The sequence below is a fragment of the Panthera pardus genome, unplaced genomic scaffold (genome assembly GCF_024362965.1).
Source record: "Panthera pardus isolate Hobbes unplaced genomic scaffold, ASM2436296v1 HiC_scaffold_12, whole genome shotgun sequence".
Classification (NCBI taxonomy): Eukaryota; Metazoa; Chordata; class Mammalia; order Carnivora; family Felidae; genus Panthera; species Panthera pardus.
Window position 1 is genome coordinate 41,088,773 of NW_026526677.1, and position 21,956 is coordinate 41,110,728.

General features: G+C 37.7%; 1 protein-coding gene across 4 annotated transcripts in view; it reads left to right on the forward strand.

The window, feature by feature from the left end:
* The window catches only part of HPS5 (HPS5 biogenesis of lysosomal organelles complex 2 subunit 2), a 38,616-nt gene that overhangs the window by 6,097 nt on the left and 10,563 nt on the right, over positions 1 to 21,956 (forward strand). For 3 of the 4 annotated variants that reach the window (XM_019456470.2, XM_019456471.2, XM_019456472.2), the window contains exons 3-15: positions 4,886 to 4,996; positions 5,168 to 5,232; positions 5,698 to 5,890; positions 7,238 to 7,371; positions 10,852 to 11,064; positions 11,352 to 11,423; positions 14,863 to 14,951; positions 16,904 to 17,082; positions 17,538 to 17,696; positions 18,289 to 18,484; positions 19,159 to 19,282; positions 20,223 to 20,372; positions 21,746 to 21,823. In XM_019456470.2, the coding sequence (XP_019312015.2) occupies positions 4,886 to 4,996; positions 5,168 to 5,232; positions 5,698 to 5,890; positions 7,238 to 7,371; positions 10,852 to 11,064; positions 11,352 to 11,423; positions 14,863 to 14,951; positions 16,904 to 17,082; positions 17,538 to 17,696; positions 18,289 to 18,484; positions 19,159 to 19,282; positions 20,223 to 20,372; positions 21,746 to 21,823 (1,763 nt within the window). The remainder of the gene's footprint in view (positions 1 to 4,885; positions 4,997 to 5,167; positions 5,233 to 5,697; positions 5,891 to 7,237; positions 7,372 to 10,851; positions 11,065 to 11,351; positions 11,424 to 14,862; positions 14,952 to 16,903; positions 17,083 to 17,537; positions 17,697 to 18,288; positions 18,485 to 19,158; positions 19,283 to 20,222; positions 20,373 to 21,745; positions 21,824 to 21,956) is intronic. The other variant, XM_019456473.2, reaches the window with a different exon arrangement.

Genomic DNA, 21,956 nt, shown 5'->3' on the forward strand with positions numbered 1-21,956 from the left:
ACTTGTTTTTTTATTTTTTTAAATTTACTTCCAAATTAGCATATAGTGCAACAATGATTTCAGGAGTAGATTCCTTAATGCCCCTTACCTATTTAGCCCATCCACCCTCCCAAAACCCCTCCCGTAACCCTCAGTTTGTTCTCCATATTTATGAGTCTCTTCTCTTTTGTTCCCCTCACTGTTTTTATATTATTTTTGTTTCCCTTCCCTTATGTTCATCTGTTTTGTCTCTTAAAGTCCTCAGATGAGTGAAGTGATAACGATTTTTGTCTTTCTCTGACTGACTAATTTCACTTAGCATCATACCCTCCAGTTCTATCCACATAGTTGCAAATGGCAAAATTTCATTCTTTTTGATTGCTGAGTAATAAATACTCCATTGTATATCTATACCACATCTTTTTTATCCATTCATCCATTGGTGGACATTTGGGCTCTTCCCATACTTTGGCTATTGTTGATAGTGCTGCTATAAACATGGGGGTGCACGTGTCCCTTCGAAACAGCACACCTGTATCCCGTGGATAAATGCCTAATAGTGCAATTGCTGGGTGGTAGGGTAGTTCTATTTTTAGTTTTTTGAGGAACCTCCATACTGTTTTCCAGAGTGGCTGCACCAACTTGCATTCCCTTCCCAACTCTTTCTTGATTTACTTTCTGAGCTATCATTTGCTTTCCCATTCTTGAAAACCATGATATTGATTGGTCAGATTTTTTTTTTCCTTCACAATAATCTTGCTGTTTTCCCTAAGAAAGTAATGTATTTGGTTGAAAATAAATAGTATAAATGAGTATACCATGTTGCATTTTAAGCATCATGGACCACTGCAGTTATACTAAGCTCATTACAGAACAAGGAGTTTGATATACCCTCCATTTTAGGGAACAGAGCAAAAGCCATTAGCTGTGTGGGATAAAGTATGTGCTTCCCTCAAACCCTGAGTTCTTTTGATAAACTCAGGAATGACATAGTGAAGAACAAATCTTATGACCAATTCCAAAATAATTTCATTCTTATACTTTTGCTCCCCTACCCCAGTAATTTTCTAGCCTCTAAGCAGAAGAGTAGGATGTAATAGGCAAAGTGATATGAGCAACACTCATGAGGGGTTGATTTCAGTTAGACTTTTTTTTTTTTTTTTTAAGTTTATTTTTGAGAGAGAGAATGAGCAGGGGAGGGGCAGAGTGAAAGAATCCCAAGCAGGCTCTGTGCTGTTAGAGCAGAGCCTGACACAGGGCTTGAACTCACGAACCATGAAATCATGACCTGAGCTGAAATCAGTAGTTGGATGCTTAACCGACTGAGCCACCCAGGCGCCCGTCTTTAATCCATTTTGACTTTATTTTTCTGTAGGTGAAAGAAAGTGGTCCGGTTTCATTCTTTGCCTGTTGCTGTCTAGAGTCCTCAATACCATTTGTTGAAGAGTGTCTGTTTCCCATTTATTCCTCCTTTGTTGAAGATTAATTGACCATATAATTGTACTTTTATTTCTGGGTTTTCTGTTCTATTCCCTTGATCTGTGTGTCTATTTTTATGCTAGTACTATACTGTTTTAATTACTACCATTTTGTAATATAACTTGAAATCTAAACTTGTGATACCTCCAGTGTTTCCAAAATTGCTTTGGCTATTCAAGACCTTGTGTAGTTCCATGCAAAATTTAGGATGGGTTGTTCTAGTTCTGTGAAAAATGCTGTTGGTGTTTTGATAGGGATTGCATTTAAACTATAGATTGCTTTGAATAGTAGAAACATTTTAACAATATTCTGTCAATCCATGAGCATGGAATATCTTTCCATTTCTTTGCATCGTCTTGAATTTTTTTTATCAGTGTTTTATATAGTTTTCAGAGTACAGCATTTTCACCTGTTTGGTTAAATTTATTCCTAGATATTTTATTGTTTTAGGGGTAGTTGTAAATGGGATTGTTTTCTTAATTTCACTTTCTGCTGCTTCATTGTTAGTGTATAGGAATGCAAAAGATTTCTGTACATTGATTTTGTATCCTGTTAGTTTACTATTCATTCATTTATCATTTCTCCTGGTTTTCATTTATCAGTTTTAGTGGTTTTTTGGTGGTGTCTTTAGTGTTTTCTCTATATAGTAACATGTTATCTGCAAATAGTGGGAGTTTTACTTTTTCCATACCAATTTGGATGCCTTCTATTTTTTTATGTTGTCTAATAGCCGTGTCTAGGACTTCCAGTATTATGTTGAATAAAAGTGGTGAGAGTGGATATCCTTGTCTTGTTCCTGACCTTAAGGGGAAAGCTCTGTTTTTCACCATTAAGTATGATGTTGGCTGTGGGTTTTTCATATAAGGTCCTTATTGTGTTGAGGTATGTTCCCTCTAGACCTACTTTGCAGAGGGTTTTTATCATGAATGGATGTTGTACTTTGGCAAATGCTTTTTCTCCATCTGTTGAAATAATTACATGGTTTTATCCTCTTATTGATGTGATGTGTCACATTGTTTGTGAATATTGAACCATTCTTGTATCCTGGGACTAAGTCCCACTTGATAAAGATATAATATTTTTTTGATGTGTTCTTGGATTCAGCTTGCTAATATTTTGTTGAGGATATTTGCATCGATATTCATGAGAGATATTGAACTGTAGGTTTTTGTTTTTGTTTTTGTTTTTTTGTGGTGTTTTTATCTGGTTTTGGTATCAGGGTGATACTGGCTTCATAGAATGAATTTGGAAATTTTTCTTCCTCTTGTATTTTTTGGAACAATTTGAGAAGAATAGGTATTAACTCTTTTTTTTAATGTTTGACAGAATTTGCCTGTGAAGCCATCTGGTCCTGGACTTTTTGTTTGTTGTGAGTTTCTTATTCTGATTTAATTATTTTGCTGGTAATTGGTCTCTTTAGATTTTCTATTTCCTCCTACTTTAATTTGGGGAGGTTATACATTTCTAAGAACTTATCCATTTCTTTCAAGTTGTCCAATTTGTTGACATACAGGTTTTTATAATATTTTGATATAATTGCTTGTATTTCTATGGTGTTAGTTGTGATTTTTCCTCTTTCATTAGTGGCTTTGTTTATTTGGGTTCTCTCTCTTTTTTTTAATGAGTCTGGCTACAGGTTTGTCAATTTTGTTGATCTTTTCAAAGAACCAGCTCCTGAGAGCCCCTGGTTTGAGTGTCTGACTCTTGATTTTGGCTCAGGTCATGATCCCAGGGTTGTGGGATCAAGCCCCACCTTGGGCTCTGTGAGCTTGGAGCCTGCTTAAGATTCTCCTTCTCTCTCTCTCTGTCTCTCTCTCTCCCCCTTCTTCTCTCCCCCACTTGCACGCATGCACTCTCTCTCTCTCTCTTAAACACACACACACACACACACACTCACTCAAAGAACCAGCTCCTGGATTCATTGATCTGCTGTATTGTTTTTTTAGTTTCTATATCATTTATTTCTGCTCTGATCTTTATTATTTCCTTCCTTTTCCTGGGTTTGGGTTTTATTCTTCTTTTTCTAGCTCTTTTAGGTGTGAGGTTATTCTTCCTGCTTCTTGAGGTAGGCCTGTATTGCTATAAACTGCCTTCTTGGAACTTCTTTTGCTGCATCCCAAAGATTTTGGACTGTTGTGTTTTCATTTTCATTTGTTTCCAGTAATTTTTAATTTCTTCTTTAATTTCTTGTTTGATCCATTCATTGTTTAGTAGCATGTTATTTAACCTCCCTGTATTGTGCTCTTTCCAAATTTTTTCTTGTGATTGATTTCTAGTTTCATAGTATTGTGGTCAGAAAAGATGCATGGTATGACTTCAATTTTTTGAATTTGTTGAGACTTGTTTTGTGGCCTAATGTGTAATCTATTCTGGAGAATGTTCCATGTGCACTTGAAAAGAATGTTGCATTCTGCTGTTTTAGGGTGGAATTTCCTGAAGATGTCTGTTAAATTCATCTATTCCAGTGTGTCAAAGCCCCTGTTTCCTTGTTGATTTTCTATTTGGATGATATGTCCATTGATCTAAGTCAGGTGTTCCAGTCCCCTGCTATTATTATGTCACTGTATGTGTATATAGTGTATATGTATTTGTACGCACACACACACACACACACACACTATTAATATATATATTGATTGTTTCCCAAAGGCTTTCTTTTTTTCTAACTCTTCCTTTTACCTGGTAAGGTAAACCTTTCTAAGAAACCCCAGCAGGCTTAGTCTTATTAGCTGGAGTTTAGTCAGATAGCTCTCACTAGCTTCAGAAAAAACTGAGTAAATGAATATTTAGATTTTCCAGTTTCTGTGGTGGAAAGCAAGGTTGAAGAGGGTTGGGAGTGTCTGTTCATCAGCAAAGCAACAAATTTTGCCACAGGGTGTTGGGCACAGCATGGCCACTGTTTTCTGTGGTAGATAAGGAAAGGAATTAGCAGGCTGAGGGTCTAACAGCATAGTGACCTGCATCTGTGTCCTCTATAGTTTCACCCATTCTAAAAGCTGTGGGTGATTTGTGTGCTAATTATGTGGACTAGAAATGATTCAAGTGAGTAAATGGTTAAAGCGTTGCTTTATCCCCTGGGGACTTACTTGGTCTTTCATCTTTGTGGTCAGCAGTGGAATGATTTAGCCAAATTACACAAAAGATGAATGATCTGATAACTGGATTTTGCCAAGGGAAAATTACTCATTTGTATAATTGAGCCTATTCAGTCATTTTGAGATTCAGTTAAAAATTTAAAACTACAATGTTCTGTCTGTGTCTTCTGCTCGAATGAGAAGCTGAGTGCCATAACATGGTGTCCAGCTGGGCAGGAAGTGGGGTGGGGGAGGAACCTGCTACACAGATCTTAGTATTTATGTCTAGTAGTTTCTTTTATTTAGTTACGTGACTACGATCACCTCACCCTTGTCTGTTTACATGTTTTCAGTGCACGAGCATAGCTGTGTCTCGGAAATGGCTGGCTTTGGGCAGTTCGGGAGGAGGACTCAATCTCATTCAGAAGGAAGGCTGGAAGCACAGGCTTTTTCTTTCACACAGGGTAAGCTTAATTAATCATAGTTCTGTCATACCATTCGGAGTATCTTTCATAGATCCCAATTTCTCCATTATGAATAATCATTTGGAGTAAAAAAGGAATGTAAATCTTGAGATTTAAAAGTAAAAAATTACCATTTTTGAGAAGCCTAATATTTTTCCTTTTGTGTTCTAGGAAGGTGCAATTTCTCAGGTTGCCTGTTGTTTACATGATGATGATTATGTTGCTGTAGCTACCAGGTAAGAAACTGCTTTAAAATTATCTGATCTTTTCTAAATACATTTTAAATTGACAAGCCCTAGTTATGTGTTTTTTAGGGTGGCTAACCATCCTGGTTTGTCTACGACTGTCCCAATTTTAGCACTGAAAGTCCTGAGTCCTAAGGAAATCTCTCAGTTCCCAGCAAACCAGGACAGACATTTGGTCACCCTATGGTTTATGGAAAATGTCAGTATGACACAACAACATTTCAGTGGCCTTAAAAGCGAAAGGTAACAGAGATAATTTAGAACATCTTAAGTTCTCTTGTACTGGATTTGTGGACTAAAGAAAGGAAATCAGTACCTTGACTTCCTACTTCCTACTTTTTTCTAAACAAACAGGAGTTTGCATATATATTTAATATAACTGATACTGTGATACAAATAATATTGTACCTTTTTGACCCTTGCCAAAAATTTGCTTCTGTGATTCAATTCTTACAGTCAAGGTCTTGTAGTTATTTGGGAATTAAATCAGGAGCGTCGTGGGAAACCGGAACGAATTTATGTGTCTTCAGAACACAAAGGCCGAAAAGTTACAGCTCTCTGTTGGGATACAGCTATTCTTAGAGTTTTTGTAGGTGATCATATGGGGAAAGTTTCTGCCATCAAACTCAACACTTCTAAACAAGTAAAGGTGAGAGCCAGTCCAATTCTTTGTGTATGTGGTGAGATAGAAGATATTAACAGAATTTCAGTTGAGGGGCACAATTTTATATACTCTTTCTTGGGGGACTGATCTAGAGCCCACACTATTAATTTTGTGGAGAACTGTTTATGTGTAGCCTGGTTTAGCTTAATACTGTTGCAGGATGGCTTCTGTGAGCTAACTTCAATAATATGCACATTGTCTATTACAGTACTCTGTAACTTACCTATATGGTTCACTTAAATAAAGCATTACTACTAAACTGTTAATAAGATAAGATGCCGCTTTATTAGTTGTGTGAATAAAATGACAAACATAGAAATGGTACTACTTGCCCAGGCTCCTATTCTCTTGGTCCCTGATTAGAAGAAACTCATGAGTCTAGGTATATTTTTTTTTTACAATGGATGTAACTTACTGTGAACTGAATCTTAAAGGCACCTCCTGGATTGTGCTCAGCTGCACGGGTCCCAGGCTTCCTGCCAAAGTTGTTGCAGTAGAAGGGTTGAGTATCAGGTTACCCTGACAGAATGCTCCAGTCTCTCATTAAGGCAGAGCAGACCAGGGGTGCCTAGGTGGTTCAGTTGGTTAAGTGTCCGACTTAGTTTCAGCTCAGGTCTTGACCTCATGGTTCATAAGAGCTCCACATCAGGCCTTGTGCTGATAACACAGAGCCTGGTTGGATTTCTCTTTCTCCCTCTCTCTCTCTGCCCGTTCCTCGCTTGTGTTCTCTCTCTCTTTCTAACTTAAAAAAAAAAAGGCAGAGCAGACCAACTTCTTACAGTCCCTCTCCTCCAGGACTGTTAAAATGGGGAACTTGGCTTATTTCTATTTAGGATCTTGGCAAAAAAGAAGAAATCTAACTACCATTGGCTAAATTATTTTATTTTAATTAACATATCAGAATATTCTTCTGGTTTGATCATGGTGACCCTTCAAAGTTGCCACTTGATTCCTAACATATTTTTGATCCCAAATATAGTTGGAACATTATAGGTAGTATAGTCCTAATTTGTCTTTTTTCCGAAGGAAGAAGTACTGTCTTCTGTGTGACAAAATTCTCTCACATGTTCCAAAACTTGTTTCACCTTGTTATTCCAATTTCTAAGATTAGATAACCAGAAACAGTCTTAAGAATTGTCTTCTACAGTTACGTAACAAATTATTTCACAGAACCTTTAAATGACTGAAGCTTTGATATCCTAACAGGCAAATTAAATTTTGACCCATTAAATTTTTTTATTTTGCTGTCCAAAGTTATTTTCACTTAGAAGGTAAAGGAGGTCACATGTATACGTAAAGATAAATCTTCTTTCCTTATCGTGTCTTTTTTAGGCAGCTGCTGCTTTTGTGATGTTTCCTGTTCAGACAATAACAACAGTTGACTCCTGTGTTGTCCAGTTAGATTATTTGGATGGAAGACTACTTATATCCTCACTTACTCGATCCTTCTTGTGTGACACTGAGAGGTATATTGACCAACTGTGGGTCATAGGTTATGCAGAATTCTAGAACTTTCGGAGACTTAGAAGTCATTTAGTCCAAACCCCTCAGTTCAGTAATACAGATGTTAATGAGGAACAAGCTGTGTGCAAGCTGATGTTAGGGAGTAGGAAAGACATAGAGGAGACTGAGCCAGTGGGCGACGAAGACAGATGTTCACTTAACTCTCCATGAAGTGTGGTCAAAGAGCTATGAGGGAAGGCCAAACAAAGGCCTGTTTTGATATGGGGAATCAGGAAGTCTTCCTTGATTAAATTTGTTGTTGTTTAGATTTGTTGTGTGTTTAGTAGAATGTTACTAATGGGTAAAACTGGGTGAAGAATAAGAACTTTGTGAATATCTATTTTATTGAAATCTCAAGGGTGGAGTTAAGTTTCAGTGAATGGCAAAGACGTGTATTGGAGGTAGCTGTGAAACACCAGAACAGAAACATCTTGAAATCAGTATTATATGTGACTGTGCTGAAGTTCCTCAGCCATTCTCACTGCGGGGAAATTTTCACTGGTGGTTCTTTTTTCCCCACTACCATATTCTTTAGGACCAGCCACTCTTTAAACTATTTATTAAGGAGAACTTTGAGCATACATAAAAGAATTGTATATTGAACCCCCATGAACCCACCAGCCAGCTTCAATAATTTTGATGATGATTTTGGTAGGCTAAATTTGGAGTAAAACAGGAAGGAAGGGACATTCTAGCAGGAAGGAACAGTCTCTTGTGGAAAAGTGAGAAAGAATTGGGCATATTTTAAAACCTTCCAGTCTGGCGTAGTAAGTAGGGGAGTTGTGGAAGATCAAGTTGGTAAATTGGCTCCACAGTGAGAGTGACAGCCTTAAATGTCACATTAATTAGGTGGGGTTTTAGATCATTTTAAGAAGTGTGCTTAAAGAATAGCAGGGTTTGAAAATTGATTTCATTAGAACTATCCAGGCTTGGAAAGTCTTTATGTATTTCCAGGATTTCATGTATCTGTTAGAAGTCTGCTATTTTAGAAAGCAGGAGTTGTTTATTACAAAAGGTTTGAAGGAGTGTTTGCTGACTGTCAGGGATGGTAGAGGGAAGGTTGGGAAGAAGGCATACTTTGTATTTATTTTTTTGGATGGGAAAGGCACGTGGGAAGGAGGCCAGTTATAGCAGGTGGTAGGTGTGTGATATCAGAGAACCTAGCTGGATAGCAGAGAGGCAGTGGTCAGTTTACATGAAATTCGTGGGAAGGAGGATGTATCTGGTTCTGACTTGTTTCAGACTATATACATCAGTGAAGTTAGACTTGGAGAACTGGAGATCACCTAGTGCCACCCTTTCATTCTTGGAGCTTGTCTGACATCACACAGCTGAGAAGAGACAGGCGAGACTACAACCTTTCTGTCTTGATTCAGTGCCCTTGCTCTTAACCTCACAGTTACCTCATACATCCTTTGACGTTGGACCTTTGGTCATTAACTCCACACTTGAGATTTTGGGGAAGTATTTGTTAGCTTCACCAAATTGATAACTATTCTTCATCTGTAGGTTTCCAAGTTTACAAAGTGGCCCCGTGTAGAAAGCTATATGATAGACTTTATAAAACAAAGACCTAAGTAAGTAGAGGTTTATTTTTCCTTCTGTGCAGTGGAATTGCTGATCTTCATTTTCCCATTTCACAGGGATGTAGCTAGAGTTGGTTATGAGAATAACCTAGATTCTGCTGCTAAAATAACGCATTCTAGAAATGCCCACTTCCTGTTAGCTAGAATTCAGTTTGGGGGGACATGAATAGTACAATAATTTTAAAAATTCATTTATGTTTAATTTTTTTTTTGTTTGTTTCAACTTATATTCCCTCCCAACAAAAAGCATTAAAAAAAAAATAAATAAAAACAACGGGGGCTCCTAGTAACTAACGGAAGTGATAGATAGGAATGTGCTTCTCTTGCCCGCCACTGGCTACTTTGTCAATATCATTGATGAGCAAGGTGGAACCTGGGAAGAAATAGAAGAAATAGAAACAAAGAACTATGGTATAGTGGAGAGAACACTGACTAATGGAAACTGGAAATATGGTTTCAAATTCTGGTTCTGCCACTTTTTAAACCTTGCTAAATGTTGGTTTCCCCATCCAGAATAGTAGAGATAGTATTAACTAAGATAACATATATGACATACTTCATCTTATGCCTGTTACATATTGTTTGAAAATGTAGAAATCAAGGTTAATGAGCATACAAATAAACAAATTGCCTGTATTTGTTCAATCAACAAACATTTACTGCACTCTTCTGGACCCTTAGTATTGTATTAAGCACCATAGAAGATATAAAGTAAGCAAGAAATAGATTTTATTTCCCAAGTAAGGAATATAAGTAGTAAATCCATAGCTTCTTAGATTGCTCTGTATACATTTCAAAGCACTTTCATATCCATGTTCTCGTGGTACACATAGTTCTCACAGTTTTTCATAGTACTAAAGCTGATGTTACTTTTTACCCATGAAAACAGATAAGTACAGGGATATTGAATCATCTAAGGTCACCTAGTAAATTCACTAGAGGGCATATTAGGTCATTCTCTAATAGAAGAGTTTGAGTGCATGGAGCACTATAATGTAGTTAATGCTCTCTGTGGGTCAGACACTGTGCTGTACATTGGGAATTTAAAGAAGAGAAACAAATGGCCTTTGTCTTAAGAAAAGTCATAATCTATTGTTCAGAGACACAGTTGCCATATATAAGGTGGTAAGTGCCATGGGAAGCGTGTAATTCAGCTTATGGGCATCAATGAAGTCTCTTGTGGAAGAATGGTGAAGTCTTGAAGAATACTTAAGTAAAGCAGGTTTTAGGAAGAGATTATCACCTTCCATTGTTCCCAGGCAGTGTACTAAGCACTTTTGTGTATTTAGGTCGTGTAATCATAAGGAAACAAAATGTTCAAAGTTAGAGTTTCAGAAGGACTTGGCATTTTGAGGAAAGAGCAAAGAGTTTACTGGGTGTTTGTGGCAGGAGAATGGCTGGAAGACAGGGTTGGAGAGGTAGCTTAGTAACTTCCATGGAGTGTCCAAAGAACCTTTTGCAAGGTGATTTTGCAAGGTGATTTGCAAGGGATAGATTTTAAACCACTTTATAATAGGATTTAAGGATGTATGCAATGGTTTGCTAGCACTCATTTTGTAGATTTGAAAGGGGCCTTCACATGAATTCTGAGCCCCTCATTCTGTGGATAATAAACTGAGCACTAATGTGAAGTGGTTTGCTTCCTGTTACAGAAATCGTTAATGGCAAATCAGAGCCAAAACCCTATTTTGACCTTCCCATGCTGCCGTTCTTTCCAATATATTGCTAATACGAATACAGAGAGGATATTTTGGGTGCGGTTATTATGGCCATAGGGTTATTATGTCCATTAGTAGTGCCATTTGTTTTTGACTTTTTTATAAGTAAACGTGCTTTCTTTTCTTTTGGGGGGATTAGAGAAAAATTTTGGAAAATCGGAAGCAAGGAAAGAGATGGAGAATATGGAGCTTGTTTCTTCCCTGGAAGATGTTCTGCGGGCCAGCAACCCCTAATATATTGTGCTCGCCCTGGCTCTAGGATGTGGGAAGTGAACTTTGATGGTGAAGTTATAAGCACACATCAGTTTAAGAAACTCCTCTCGTCACCACCTCTCCCTGTGATTACTCTAAGGTAATGATTTGTATTGCTGATAGGGACTATCTGAGGAATTTACATGCAGGAGTTCGGTTGAAATCTCTGATATTCTAGACGCATTAAAGATTATGCTTTCTAAAAGTGAAGTCGAATTTTTACTCAAGATTTAGAGAAACCAAAAAGCCTTTAACCAGCTATCTTTGATATGATTAAAGTAGATTGAATACAGGCAGATGAGTTAGATGCTGCAAAACTTTTCCTACGTAGGGAACAGCATACTTTTTTGTTGTGGTTAATTCATTAACAGACTGTTTACTTCCTAGATCTGAACCTCAGTATGATCATACAGTTGGATCTTCCCAGTCTTTGTCTTTCCCCAAACTCTTGCACCTTAGGTAAGTTTCTCCTTTTGATGTTCAAAAAAAAAAAAAAAAAAAAATGAGCACTTAACTTTGTCTCTTTGTTTCTTGTTCACGGGTGGTTTTTTAAACGTTGTTTTTGTACTAAGATATTTTTGGAAAATTAGGAAATGACTATGTTACATGACGTGTTCTAAGAGGAATAAAAAGATCATAGAAGTATGCTTCTTTTTTTGTTGTTTCAAATTGACCTAAACCAATTGGACAGTCTATAATTGTCAGGGAACTTCTGACAGTTAGAGCTAAGAACTGTCAGTACTCTTTTCTTTTCATAACCTCCCCTGCCTGGTGGGAGGTTAAAATGAAAGCAAGTCTCAGACTGAAGTCAGCCACACAGATGTATGCTTCTTAGCAAGTAGGCACAAAAATAATTGTAGAACTTGTTCTTGTAAGCTTGGTGAACTTTCAGCTTCTGTCCTTTAGGTGCTCCGACAAGTACCTTGCATGAAAGATCTGTACATTCAGCTGTATTCTAACATCAGGGTTCAGCTACCCTTCCAGCAGGATTAGGGGCAGCACACAGAGTCACTAAAGGCTGGGTTTGCCAATTCTTACACCTTGTTCTTCAAGCATGGGGGTGCCAATGTATGATTTCTAGCCAGTCTGTATATCTTGAGGTCATTTCATCAATGGATATTATTTCCAGTATCCCTTAAGCTAACATGTTAAGATCTCTAATGCAGATTCAGAGAATGTTATTTAGAGATTGTTTTACGGTGGTCTGTTATAGGGACTGCTGATTGGGTTCTTTCAAAGGCTAACTAACCGCTCTTAGAATGTGATTTTTTAAAAAAAACTTTAGAAACGTGAACTAATTGCCCCTAACTAATGTAGGTATATGTCACACTGCCTACACTGACGTATTTCACATTAAATTATAAATTCATAAATCACGTTAGTAAATTCATGATTCTCCCTGAAAATTAGGTAAAGCATAAAGAGTTTTTAATACTCTTCCTTTATGGTAGTTTTTACAATTTCTAATTACATATTCATACAGCATTTACGTTTGTCTTACTCTTAGAGGGTAAGTTCTATAAGGGCCTTGTTTCTATTTGGTTCATTATATTATTCGTAGTGCTTGGCATAGCATCTGGTACATAGACACTTCTGACTGTGATGTGATATGTGAGGAAGTCCTTTACTCAAGGGTGTGTTTTCTAATGGCAAGACCATGGTCTGCTTGGCTCTTCTGGTAGAGTTACTCTTTTGAGTTAAGCTATTTAAAGCTCCTGTTACAGTTTCTGCCATAGCAAACAAAGCCCTTGATGATCTGGCTATGCCTACTCTTCAGCTTAAGCAATAATTAATGCCAGTTTGAAGCCTTTGCAGACTCTTCCAGCAGGCTTAGATTAGACACTTACTCCTGGGCACTATTGTCACCCTTTTTCATTCCTCTGTCACCACCCCTATTTCACTGTACTTTGAATATCCATCCCAGCACCAGATTGTCAACTCCTTTGCTGTGGGCACAGTGTTAGTCACATAGTAAGCTCTCAAGTAATAGCTCAATTAAAGAATTCAATGAAGATTTTTTTTTTTTAAATCATGAGTAGAAGGGCTTTTTGTTCCTGTTTGTTTCCTTTTCCCCCCTCACCTATACACTTGTGTCCTATGGTAACCTTTACTGTTACACCCACAAATCCCACAGGGAGGCAAATTTATATGCTTAGTTTTCTTTTGGGTAAATAGTATCCCTTTTCCCTCCTTGAGTTTTTAACCAATGCTCTTAGGCTGCGTTCTAGTCCCTTTATTATCAAAGAAAGGACAAGGGGATGAGGGATGTGTAAATTACAAAGTATCAGCTTTTACCTGAACCTCTCTCCTAAGATTTCCTAAGGAATCTTTTCAAGCCGAGTATCACTTTCAGTGTCAAAATCATGATCTTATAACTCTACTCAGGGGTCCTCTGGCCTCTTGCTTTTTTCTCCTCTGGCTCCTGAAGGTAGCCTTCCAATTTTTCTTCCTCTGGATTAGCATTCTGACCATTTCTTCCATCTTTGTGTCAAAGATTATTTTCCCATAGCGACAGTGATCTGGTCTTATATTGGCAAGATGTTTAATATTTGTGTGAGGATCCAGTTCCTGTTAAATACCACTCCTAGTTTCATAGCCACATAGTACCATGTTTAGTACTCTTGGGGGTATAAAGAAAAAAAAGGTTCCTGTTTTTAAGATTATAATTTGTTGGAGAGATGTGATATTTCTACAAAAATCTGAACAATAATAAAGAAAAAGGGTTCCAACAGTGCAGTACATGACTAAGTGCCATATGAACAGGGTTGACAAGAAGTAGGATGAGTGCAGGAGGAAGAGTAGTTGCCCTCGGCTCTCGGAGGATTCCAGAGGGGCGTGGCGCTTCTGTGATCCTCGGGAAATGGCTAGAGTGAGAGTATTACAAGCTCGGCCGCCCTGACCAAGGGGAAGAAACAGAGTTTACCAGTGGTATATGAGAAATAGTAGCAGCCTTGAGAGGGTAAATGAGATATATAAGCAAAGGAGTATGAAAGAAATGAGAGACGTGGAGAGTAGCAGAGGACTGGGGAAGGAGGTGGACCAACAAAGTGCAGTGTCCCGGAGTCCAGGGAGGTGAGATTCAGGAAGGAACAGTCCGTGGGGTTTGGCCCCTGCATGAGGATCAAGAAGAAAGGATAAGGAAGGGTTATTTCATTTGGCATTTAGGAAATCTATGACTTTTTGAAAATGCAGTTTCGTGGAATAATCAGGATTCTAGATAATAATAGTTGGTAGATGGGTCAGTGAGGATAAATGAGAGAAAAAGTACATTCTGTGAGGTAGAGGGAGAAAAGTCCAGGTTTTGGAGACAGACTGTCCTTGGGCATATTATTTAAGTTTTAAGTGTTTGTTTTTAAGAAAAAAGGAAAAAACACGTCTATCTTGATGGGCTGCCACAAGGTTAGATAATAGGTAGGGCCTTTGATAAAGCTCCTGGCAGATAGTGGACCAGGAGTTTTCAACCTTTTATTGCCTGCTCACAACTACGGACATCAAAATATTACCATCCCGAAAAGTGTTTCACTAGAGCAGTGATTTGTGGTGAGGTATGTCATCTGTTTTAAATGTGCCCATTTCATACTAGTTATGGGGAATTCGGCTGCTTTAACAAACATTAGTAAGATAACAGCCTTTTCTTTTTCTAGAAGATTTTTAGTGTATGTATCTAAATTTTTCCCAGTTTGGCATCATATTTTTTAGGGGGCTTTTGCTACAGACATAAAAGGGGTGTCAGGACTTGATTAACTGGATCACTGTTGTGATTTTTTTTTTTTTTTTTTTTTGTACAGTCTCAATTTACTTTTATAGCTGATGTGAGGGTCTGAGTTCAGGGAATTGTATCACAAACTTCTGTATCCAAGCAAACTAGAATTCTCTTAACTTCTCTTTTCTTTTGCAGTGAGCACTGTGTGGTGACGTGGACAGAAAGAGGAATTTATATTTTCATTCCTCAGAATGTTCAAGTTCTTCTTTGGAGTGAAATCAAAGGTAATTGTATTTTTCTTCCTTATGTAATTTTTAATCTCATGCTTGTGAAGGATTTAGTTATTGTAGGAGAATTCATTTGCAGTGTGAAAAGTAGAGAAATAGAATGAGGTGACATTTCTTATAAAGGTTAACATCATAGACATTTCCCGCCATAAGGTATAATCCAAGCATCCACTTGTGAATTTGTGGTCAGTTATTTCGTTTTTCATGGGTAGTTTTAAATACAGTTTCCATTTATTCTTTAATATTAGTAACCACTGCTAAGGATTGAATGAGTTCATCTTTTCCTTCTGTTTACCCTGAATTTTGATGCCTGTTGGAAGTCTTGCTTGAACTTCCATTTTGTGTCTTAATAGTTTGAGGTTCAAGAAGTCCTTGTGAGAGCAACAGCATTTTATGTGGCTGAGGCAGAGAAAGTCAATCTCTATGTTTTTTTAGTTTAAACCAGAAATAGAAGACATCTAGCTGTGTTAGCATTGCTACTCAGAGAGTGTATCTTATCTTTTTGGGTCATTTTCTACCTTGTGAAAATATAAAAAAGAGGAACCATTATTTACCAATCTGATCAATATTGATTTCTTGTGGATTAAGTTCACTAAGCTTGTCCCTTTAAAACGAGTTTGTTTTTTCAAAAAATGACATATACACTGTATAAGTTTAAGGCATACAAAGTATTGATGTGATACAGTTACACAGTTAACCCCTGAACAACGTGGGAGTGAGGGGCACAGACAAGTCGAAAATCTGCATGTAGCTTTTGACTCCCCACAAACTTAACTACTAATAGCCTACTGTTCATCTGAAGCCTTACTGATAACATAGTTTACATACTTTGTATGTTACATGTATTATTTGCTGTATTCTTACAATAAAGCTAGAGAAGAAAAAATGTTAAAATCATAAGAAAGAAAATAGATTTACCGTAATATATTTATTGAAAAAAATTCACATATCATTGGACCTGTGCAGTTCAAACTCATGTTGTTAAAGGGTCAACTATATATTGTGGTGATTACTATCTTTTATGATGAGAACATTTAATATTTAGTCTCTTAGCAGCTTTGCAGTATATGATACATTATTGTTAACTATAATCACAATGCTGTGTGTGCGTTAGATCTCTAGAACTTATTTGTCTTCTAACTTTGTACCCCTTGACCAACATCCACTACCCCTCCAGCCCCTGGTTACCACCATTCTACTCTGCTTCTACTTGTTTGGCTTTTTTTAGATTCTACCTATAAGTGATATCAAAAACTAGTTTTTTAAGTCCTTTCGTGATGTTCTGCCAAGACAGGTATTTTTCTCATGAATTGTTTGTCAGTGTACATGCTGTGTTAAAAATCCATTCATTGACGCTAGATTGTAACTCTCAGAACTGTTGTAGTCTGGCCTCTAATGTAGAGTGCTCTTTTGAAGTCCCAATTCCTTTTCATAGAAAGTAGCATTTTATTTTTTTATTTATTTTATTATTACTTTTCAAAATTCCAGTGTAGTTAACATACAGTTTAATATTAGTTTCAGGTGTACAGTATAGTGATTCAGCAGTTCCATACATCACCCCAATGCTCATCAGGACAAGTACACTCTTTAATCCCCATCACCTATTTCACCCATCCCCCACCCACTTCCCCTCTGGTACCCATCAGTGTGTTCTCTATAGTTGAGAGTCTGTTTCTTTGTCTTTCTCTCTTTCCTTTGCTCATTTGTTTTGTTCAGAACAGATTTTAAGCGTAGAATTTTAGATTAAACAGATGCGTTTGTCTCTTATTTTTTTAGAAGTGTCTAAAAATATGATTTTTTCATTGAAATGCAAGTATAAATGAGACGAAATTCAGTCAAGTCAAACTCATTGTAAAAAATGAATTTCTTAGAATAATTGCAGCCCTTGCCAAAATGGAAAAGGAATATTTGCTTAAACTTCTGTGTGTTCACCCCTGTGGTTTTTGTAGATATTCAGGATGTGGCCGTCTACAAGAATGAGCTGTTCTGTTTGCACCTGAATGGAAAAGTCTCACATCTTTCTCTGTTATCTGTGGAACGCTGTGTGGAGCGCCTGCTGAGGAGAGGCCTGTGGAACCTGGCGGCTTGCACCTGCTGTCTTTTCCAGAACTCTATCATTGCCAGCAGAGTGAGTCAGAGAGCTTACATACTCATCTCGGTTGTTAAAACCACCCTAGCCTGCAGGATTGTGTTACAAAGTTGCTTGTCTTTATTAGCAAATGAAGCCCCCATAAATCCCTACAGGAAGCATGGCATATAAATCTAGGGGTGGGTGGAGGGTAAGAAAAAGAAAAAAAGAAAAAGGGAATACTTCCCACTTAAAAGAAAATTAAATTTTCTCATAAACTTACTTGAATTTCAGACCTTGTTTTAAGGGGGAATGATTGTGTGTACAATAGCATTTAATTCTTAATTTCTAAGATAATTCTCATTAACTCTTTTACTACCTTGTTAAACCTTTTTAAAGCAACTTTGAGGTTTTATGTTCTCTGTTAGATCTCTTTCAGTATATTGGCCACTGAATTTAGATTTCATTATAAATAGTAAGCTATTCTACTTGGTTTCTACTTACCCTTTCATTAGGGAAGAAAATCTTTGACTGTGGATAAGTTGGAGCATTTGAAATCTCAGCTGGACCTCACAACCTATAGTGATCTGATTTCTCAACTGGAAGAATTGATCTTAAAATTCGAACCTTTGGATTCAGCTTGCAGCAGTAGAAGAAGTTCCATTTCATCACATGTAGGTATTTTTACTTTTCAAAGGGTTTATCTGTACAGTAAGGCTTTTCTTCCTCAGGTTGTACTCCTATATCTCTTGAGATCCCAAAGCTTATCTTCTTTCCATGTGATAGATTTAGAGAGAGGGGAGAGTTGTCAAGAGGGGGCTTTCTTTCAGCCGTTGGGCAGCCCTATGAAGCCTCCACTTAGGTATGTCTTGGAGCCATATTTTGTTTCGTCATTGTTTATTATATTCTGTTTTAGTACCTCGTGTAGCTTCCAGCACAAGTTAAGTTGCTCCTAATCTGTGATTTCAGATGCTTCATGCTAATTTGAGTCATAGTGCAGCTCAGGGTTGTCTTCGTGACTCCCCATTCTCACAGCCAGGATTCATGGAGGCAAGCTAGAGAAAGATGTTAGTGTGACGTCATCAGCATGTGAGGGTGGTCCAGCTGCCAGAAGCCTAAACCTTGCTCACCAGTTTGTTCTATTAAACCATAATTGTTGTTATTGACTTGCTACTTACTCTTGTTGGTTTTTCTCTTTGAAAACCATTTTTGTGTTATGAAGGAAAGTTTTATTTTGATTTTTTTTGGGATTCTTTTTATTTTTAGGAAAGTTTCAGCATCTTGGACTCCGGTATTTATCGTATCATTAGTAGTAGAAGAAGCAGTCAGTCAGATGAAGACTCTTGTTCTCTTCACAGCCAAACTCTCTCAGAAGATGAGAGACTCAAAGAATTCACCTCACATCAAGAAGAGGACCAACCGGATCAGAGTTGGAGCTCACACGGGAATGAAGGTGATAATGGTGCGTTTTGTTGGTTGCTGACATGAAGCAGTTATATTCTGTGACTTCTCTTTGCCAGGATTAACTTGTGCATTGAGTTTTCTCCATGGTGTTAATAATTTTTCTTATGTTGACAGACTTTCCACTCAAACATGTCGATCTGTTTGTCATAGAAGAATGGGTTTAGGTTTAGTTGTATTTTTCCCCCTCCTGTTTAGGTGAATATTGATACAGTCTGTAATTTTAATCACACATCAAAATGCTGCAAGAGTTAAGAAAGGAAGTCATTAATCAAAGGAGCAGAACAATTTTATCTTGACTAACCAAATTATTTTCCATCAGGAATGAAAAATTACTACAGTTTTGGAGGCCATTGCCTTCACTTTTCGATGTTCGAGTATTCCTGTGACTCAACTGTTGAGAAGAGCTTAATAAAGACTCTAAACTTCCTTTTTGACTTATGGGGATTCAGGGTTAGTAGGCAAATGAAGGTACCTGCCTCAGTGTTTTATATGTGGACCATCCCGTGCATCTTGTAAACCTGTGTTCTGCTCATTTGTATCTGGCTCAGTTGTGATTTCGGTATTGAATCCTTCATTTCCTTTGGTTTATTCATTTCAGAATTCTTTTAAAGATTAAAAAAAACTCCAGTGTGATTAAATTTTGTTTCTTTTTCCCCTGATTACATTCATCAGACAGTGTTTCCCATGTTCCCGTGACGTTTGAGACAGATAAGAATGAAACATTCCTTCCCTTCAGCATTCCATTACCATTTCGTTCTCCTTCTCCTCTTGTGTCTCTTCAGGCGGTCAAGGAAAGGTAAACTCATTAGTCCTGTCCCTTAATCCTGTTTCTGGTTTCATTTCAGTTGTCACATTAGGTACTTTTGTGCTAAGGATGGAAAGACATTTTGAATAAGAAAAAACAAGTCTCTAGGTTATTTCTCATATAGCCTGTTATTTCCATCTTCGACAGTTTAGCTTCCCTCTTTGGGTAGTTGGGTATTTGGGTTGTTACAAATGTGTCTTCCATCCCAAACAGAGTAACATTTTGAAAAATCTGTTTTTTCCTCATCCCTGATACTAACAGTTTCCATATATCATTAGTCATTTTTTTTTTTTTATCCTTTCAGTTCGCACTCAGAATTGGAGACTCTTTGGAAGTCTTTCCAACTACTCCATGGGCCTAGAATTGGCATTCCAGTTTGAGAGCAAAGACTTGTATAGCTACTTAACCACTTATCTGAGTCTTACTGGATACTGTTTTTTTTTGTTGTTTTTTTTTTAATTCCAGTAGAGTTAACATACAGTGTTGTATTACTTTCAGGTGTACAGTATAATGATTCACTTAGCAGATATGGTTTTGCTTGTAAAGGAGGTTATATTATGACTTGTTAGCCACTGAATTTCATGAAGAAATTCTGTTAATTCGCTGGGCAGTATGGGGCAGGTGGTTACATGGCCTCCTTTGCCTAAGTTACAGAAACATTGCAGACATAGCTGGAGTTAAAGACTTTTTCTTTAGCACTGAATCAAGGCAGTTTAGTAAATGAAGTGAATTTTTATTATATTGTATGTTTTATGTGGGTCTTATGTGAAATATGTAGCTGATTAAGAAAGTTGCTATAAGTATAGTCTTTATTAAGTCCAAGTTGCTTTTCTAGGACTAATGGGAACAGAGAGAACTCAGGTACTGAATTTTTTGTTCTTGGGAGTAATGAGGTGTTTTTCATATTAGTCTTTTGGTATTTGACTTCTAGTGTCTCTAGCTTTGTACGTAAAACTACTGAGAAGATTGGCACCCTTCATACAGGCCCTGATTTGAAAATAAGACCGGAACCCAGGGGTGATGAGCAGTTATGTGAAGAGGATATGAGTCCAGTCACTTGCCCAAAAGAAGAAGACACTGAGTAAGCTCTTACATATAAATCTGGGTAAATTCTAGAGGACTGAGCTGTCATTTTGCAGAAAGCCATAGAGAAGGCACACATTAGAGAAGGCACACATCTGACCCTGTTCATTATAGATTGTGTAGCTCATAAAAAATGTGAACACCATAAAGTAAGTGTTGGAAAATGACACCTACCCATAGCAAGTCTGTTGAGAGAGAGTTTTAATTTAGCACCTCTTTCATCTGTCCTCTGCACAACATCCCTCCCCTCCAAATCTCTTCAAACTTCTGGGATGTTAGAGAAGACTATTAGATTAAGAGTAGGATTACCAAAGATCTAGGCCTTGTCCTTGCTGTGCTTCTGACTAGCGTGTGGCCTTGGGTAAGTCACTAATGCTCTCTGGCCTGTAGGATGAGAGCATTGGCATTGATGTCATGTCAGCATGATATGCTGGTGGCATAATCATTATGTAGTGGGGTTGTAGCAGAGCCTGTGGTCTGGCACAGTGTGAAATGTCTTGTCCATCTGGTCTCTGCCTTAACTCACAGTTCATAGGATCTGAGCATTGGAAGCACACCAGCTCAGTACTCACCCAGGAATTGAGACACCCACAGGCCCAGTTGTAGGTAGACAGATAATATAGGATAATTTTCTGAATGCTTACATTTACAGGAAAAAAAGTACAGGTATTGTTGTGGCATTTAAGGCAATCCTCACTCTGACCTTAGCCCACCTTTCCAGCCTCATTTCCAACTGCATGCTTCTAAGTGCTCTCTATTCTGGTCCTGTCAGAGCATTGGGTGGGTACACTTCACTACCTTTGTTCATGCTGTTTCTTTCACCTGTGCTATTCCCTACCCCCCCCCCATTCTTTTTATTTTTAAGTTTATTTATTTATTTTGAGAGAGAGGGTGCACATGTGAGGGGGGAGGGGTGGGGGAGAGAGGGAGAGAGAGAATCCCAAGCACGCTTTGGGCTTGAACTCATGAACCATGAGACTATGACCTGAGCTGAAATCCAGAGTCGTTTACTTAACCCACTTAACCACCCAGGCGCCCATCCCCCCTTTCTTCCTAATACACATACCACCTCCTTGGGAACACTTCCCTTGATTGCCTTATCAGAAAAATTACTCCTTTTTCCGTGCTTTACGAACATAGTGTTTGTGCCGCTCTTTAGCGTTCATTTTATTCTCATTTATGTTATGGTTAGTTGTTTGCATGCCTTTCTTTCTCTCTTGAGTTTACTCATCTTGAAGCCGTGGATCATTTTTTGTATTCATCTGTTTGTGTCATGTAACGTTCAGTACAGTACGTGCCACTTAGTAAGCACTTAGAAATATTTGTTTAAGGAAGCTCTGATCCCCTCTAACTCTTTTCACACTTCTCTAGGGAGAAAAAAGAAGTAATTAGTCAACCTCCAGAAGAGGACAAGTTCCAAGACCTCAAAGTAGCAACAGCAGAAGCAATGTGAGTATTTATGAACAAGAGAGGTTTTTGTTTTTTTTTTTTATGTTTGTTTATTTTAGAGAGAGAGAGAGAGAGAGAGAGCCAGTGAGTGTGAGTGGGGAGGGGCAGAAAGAGAGGGAGACAGAATCCTAAG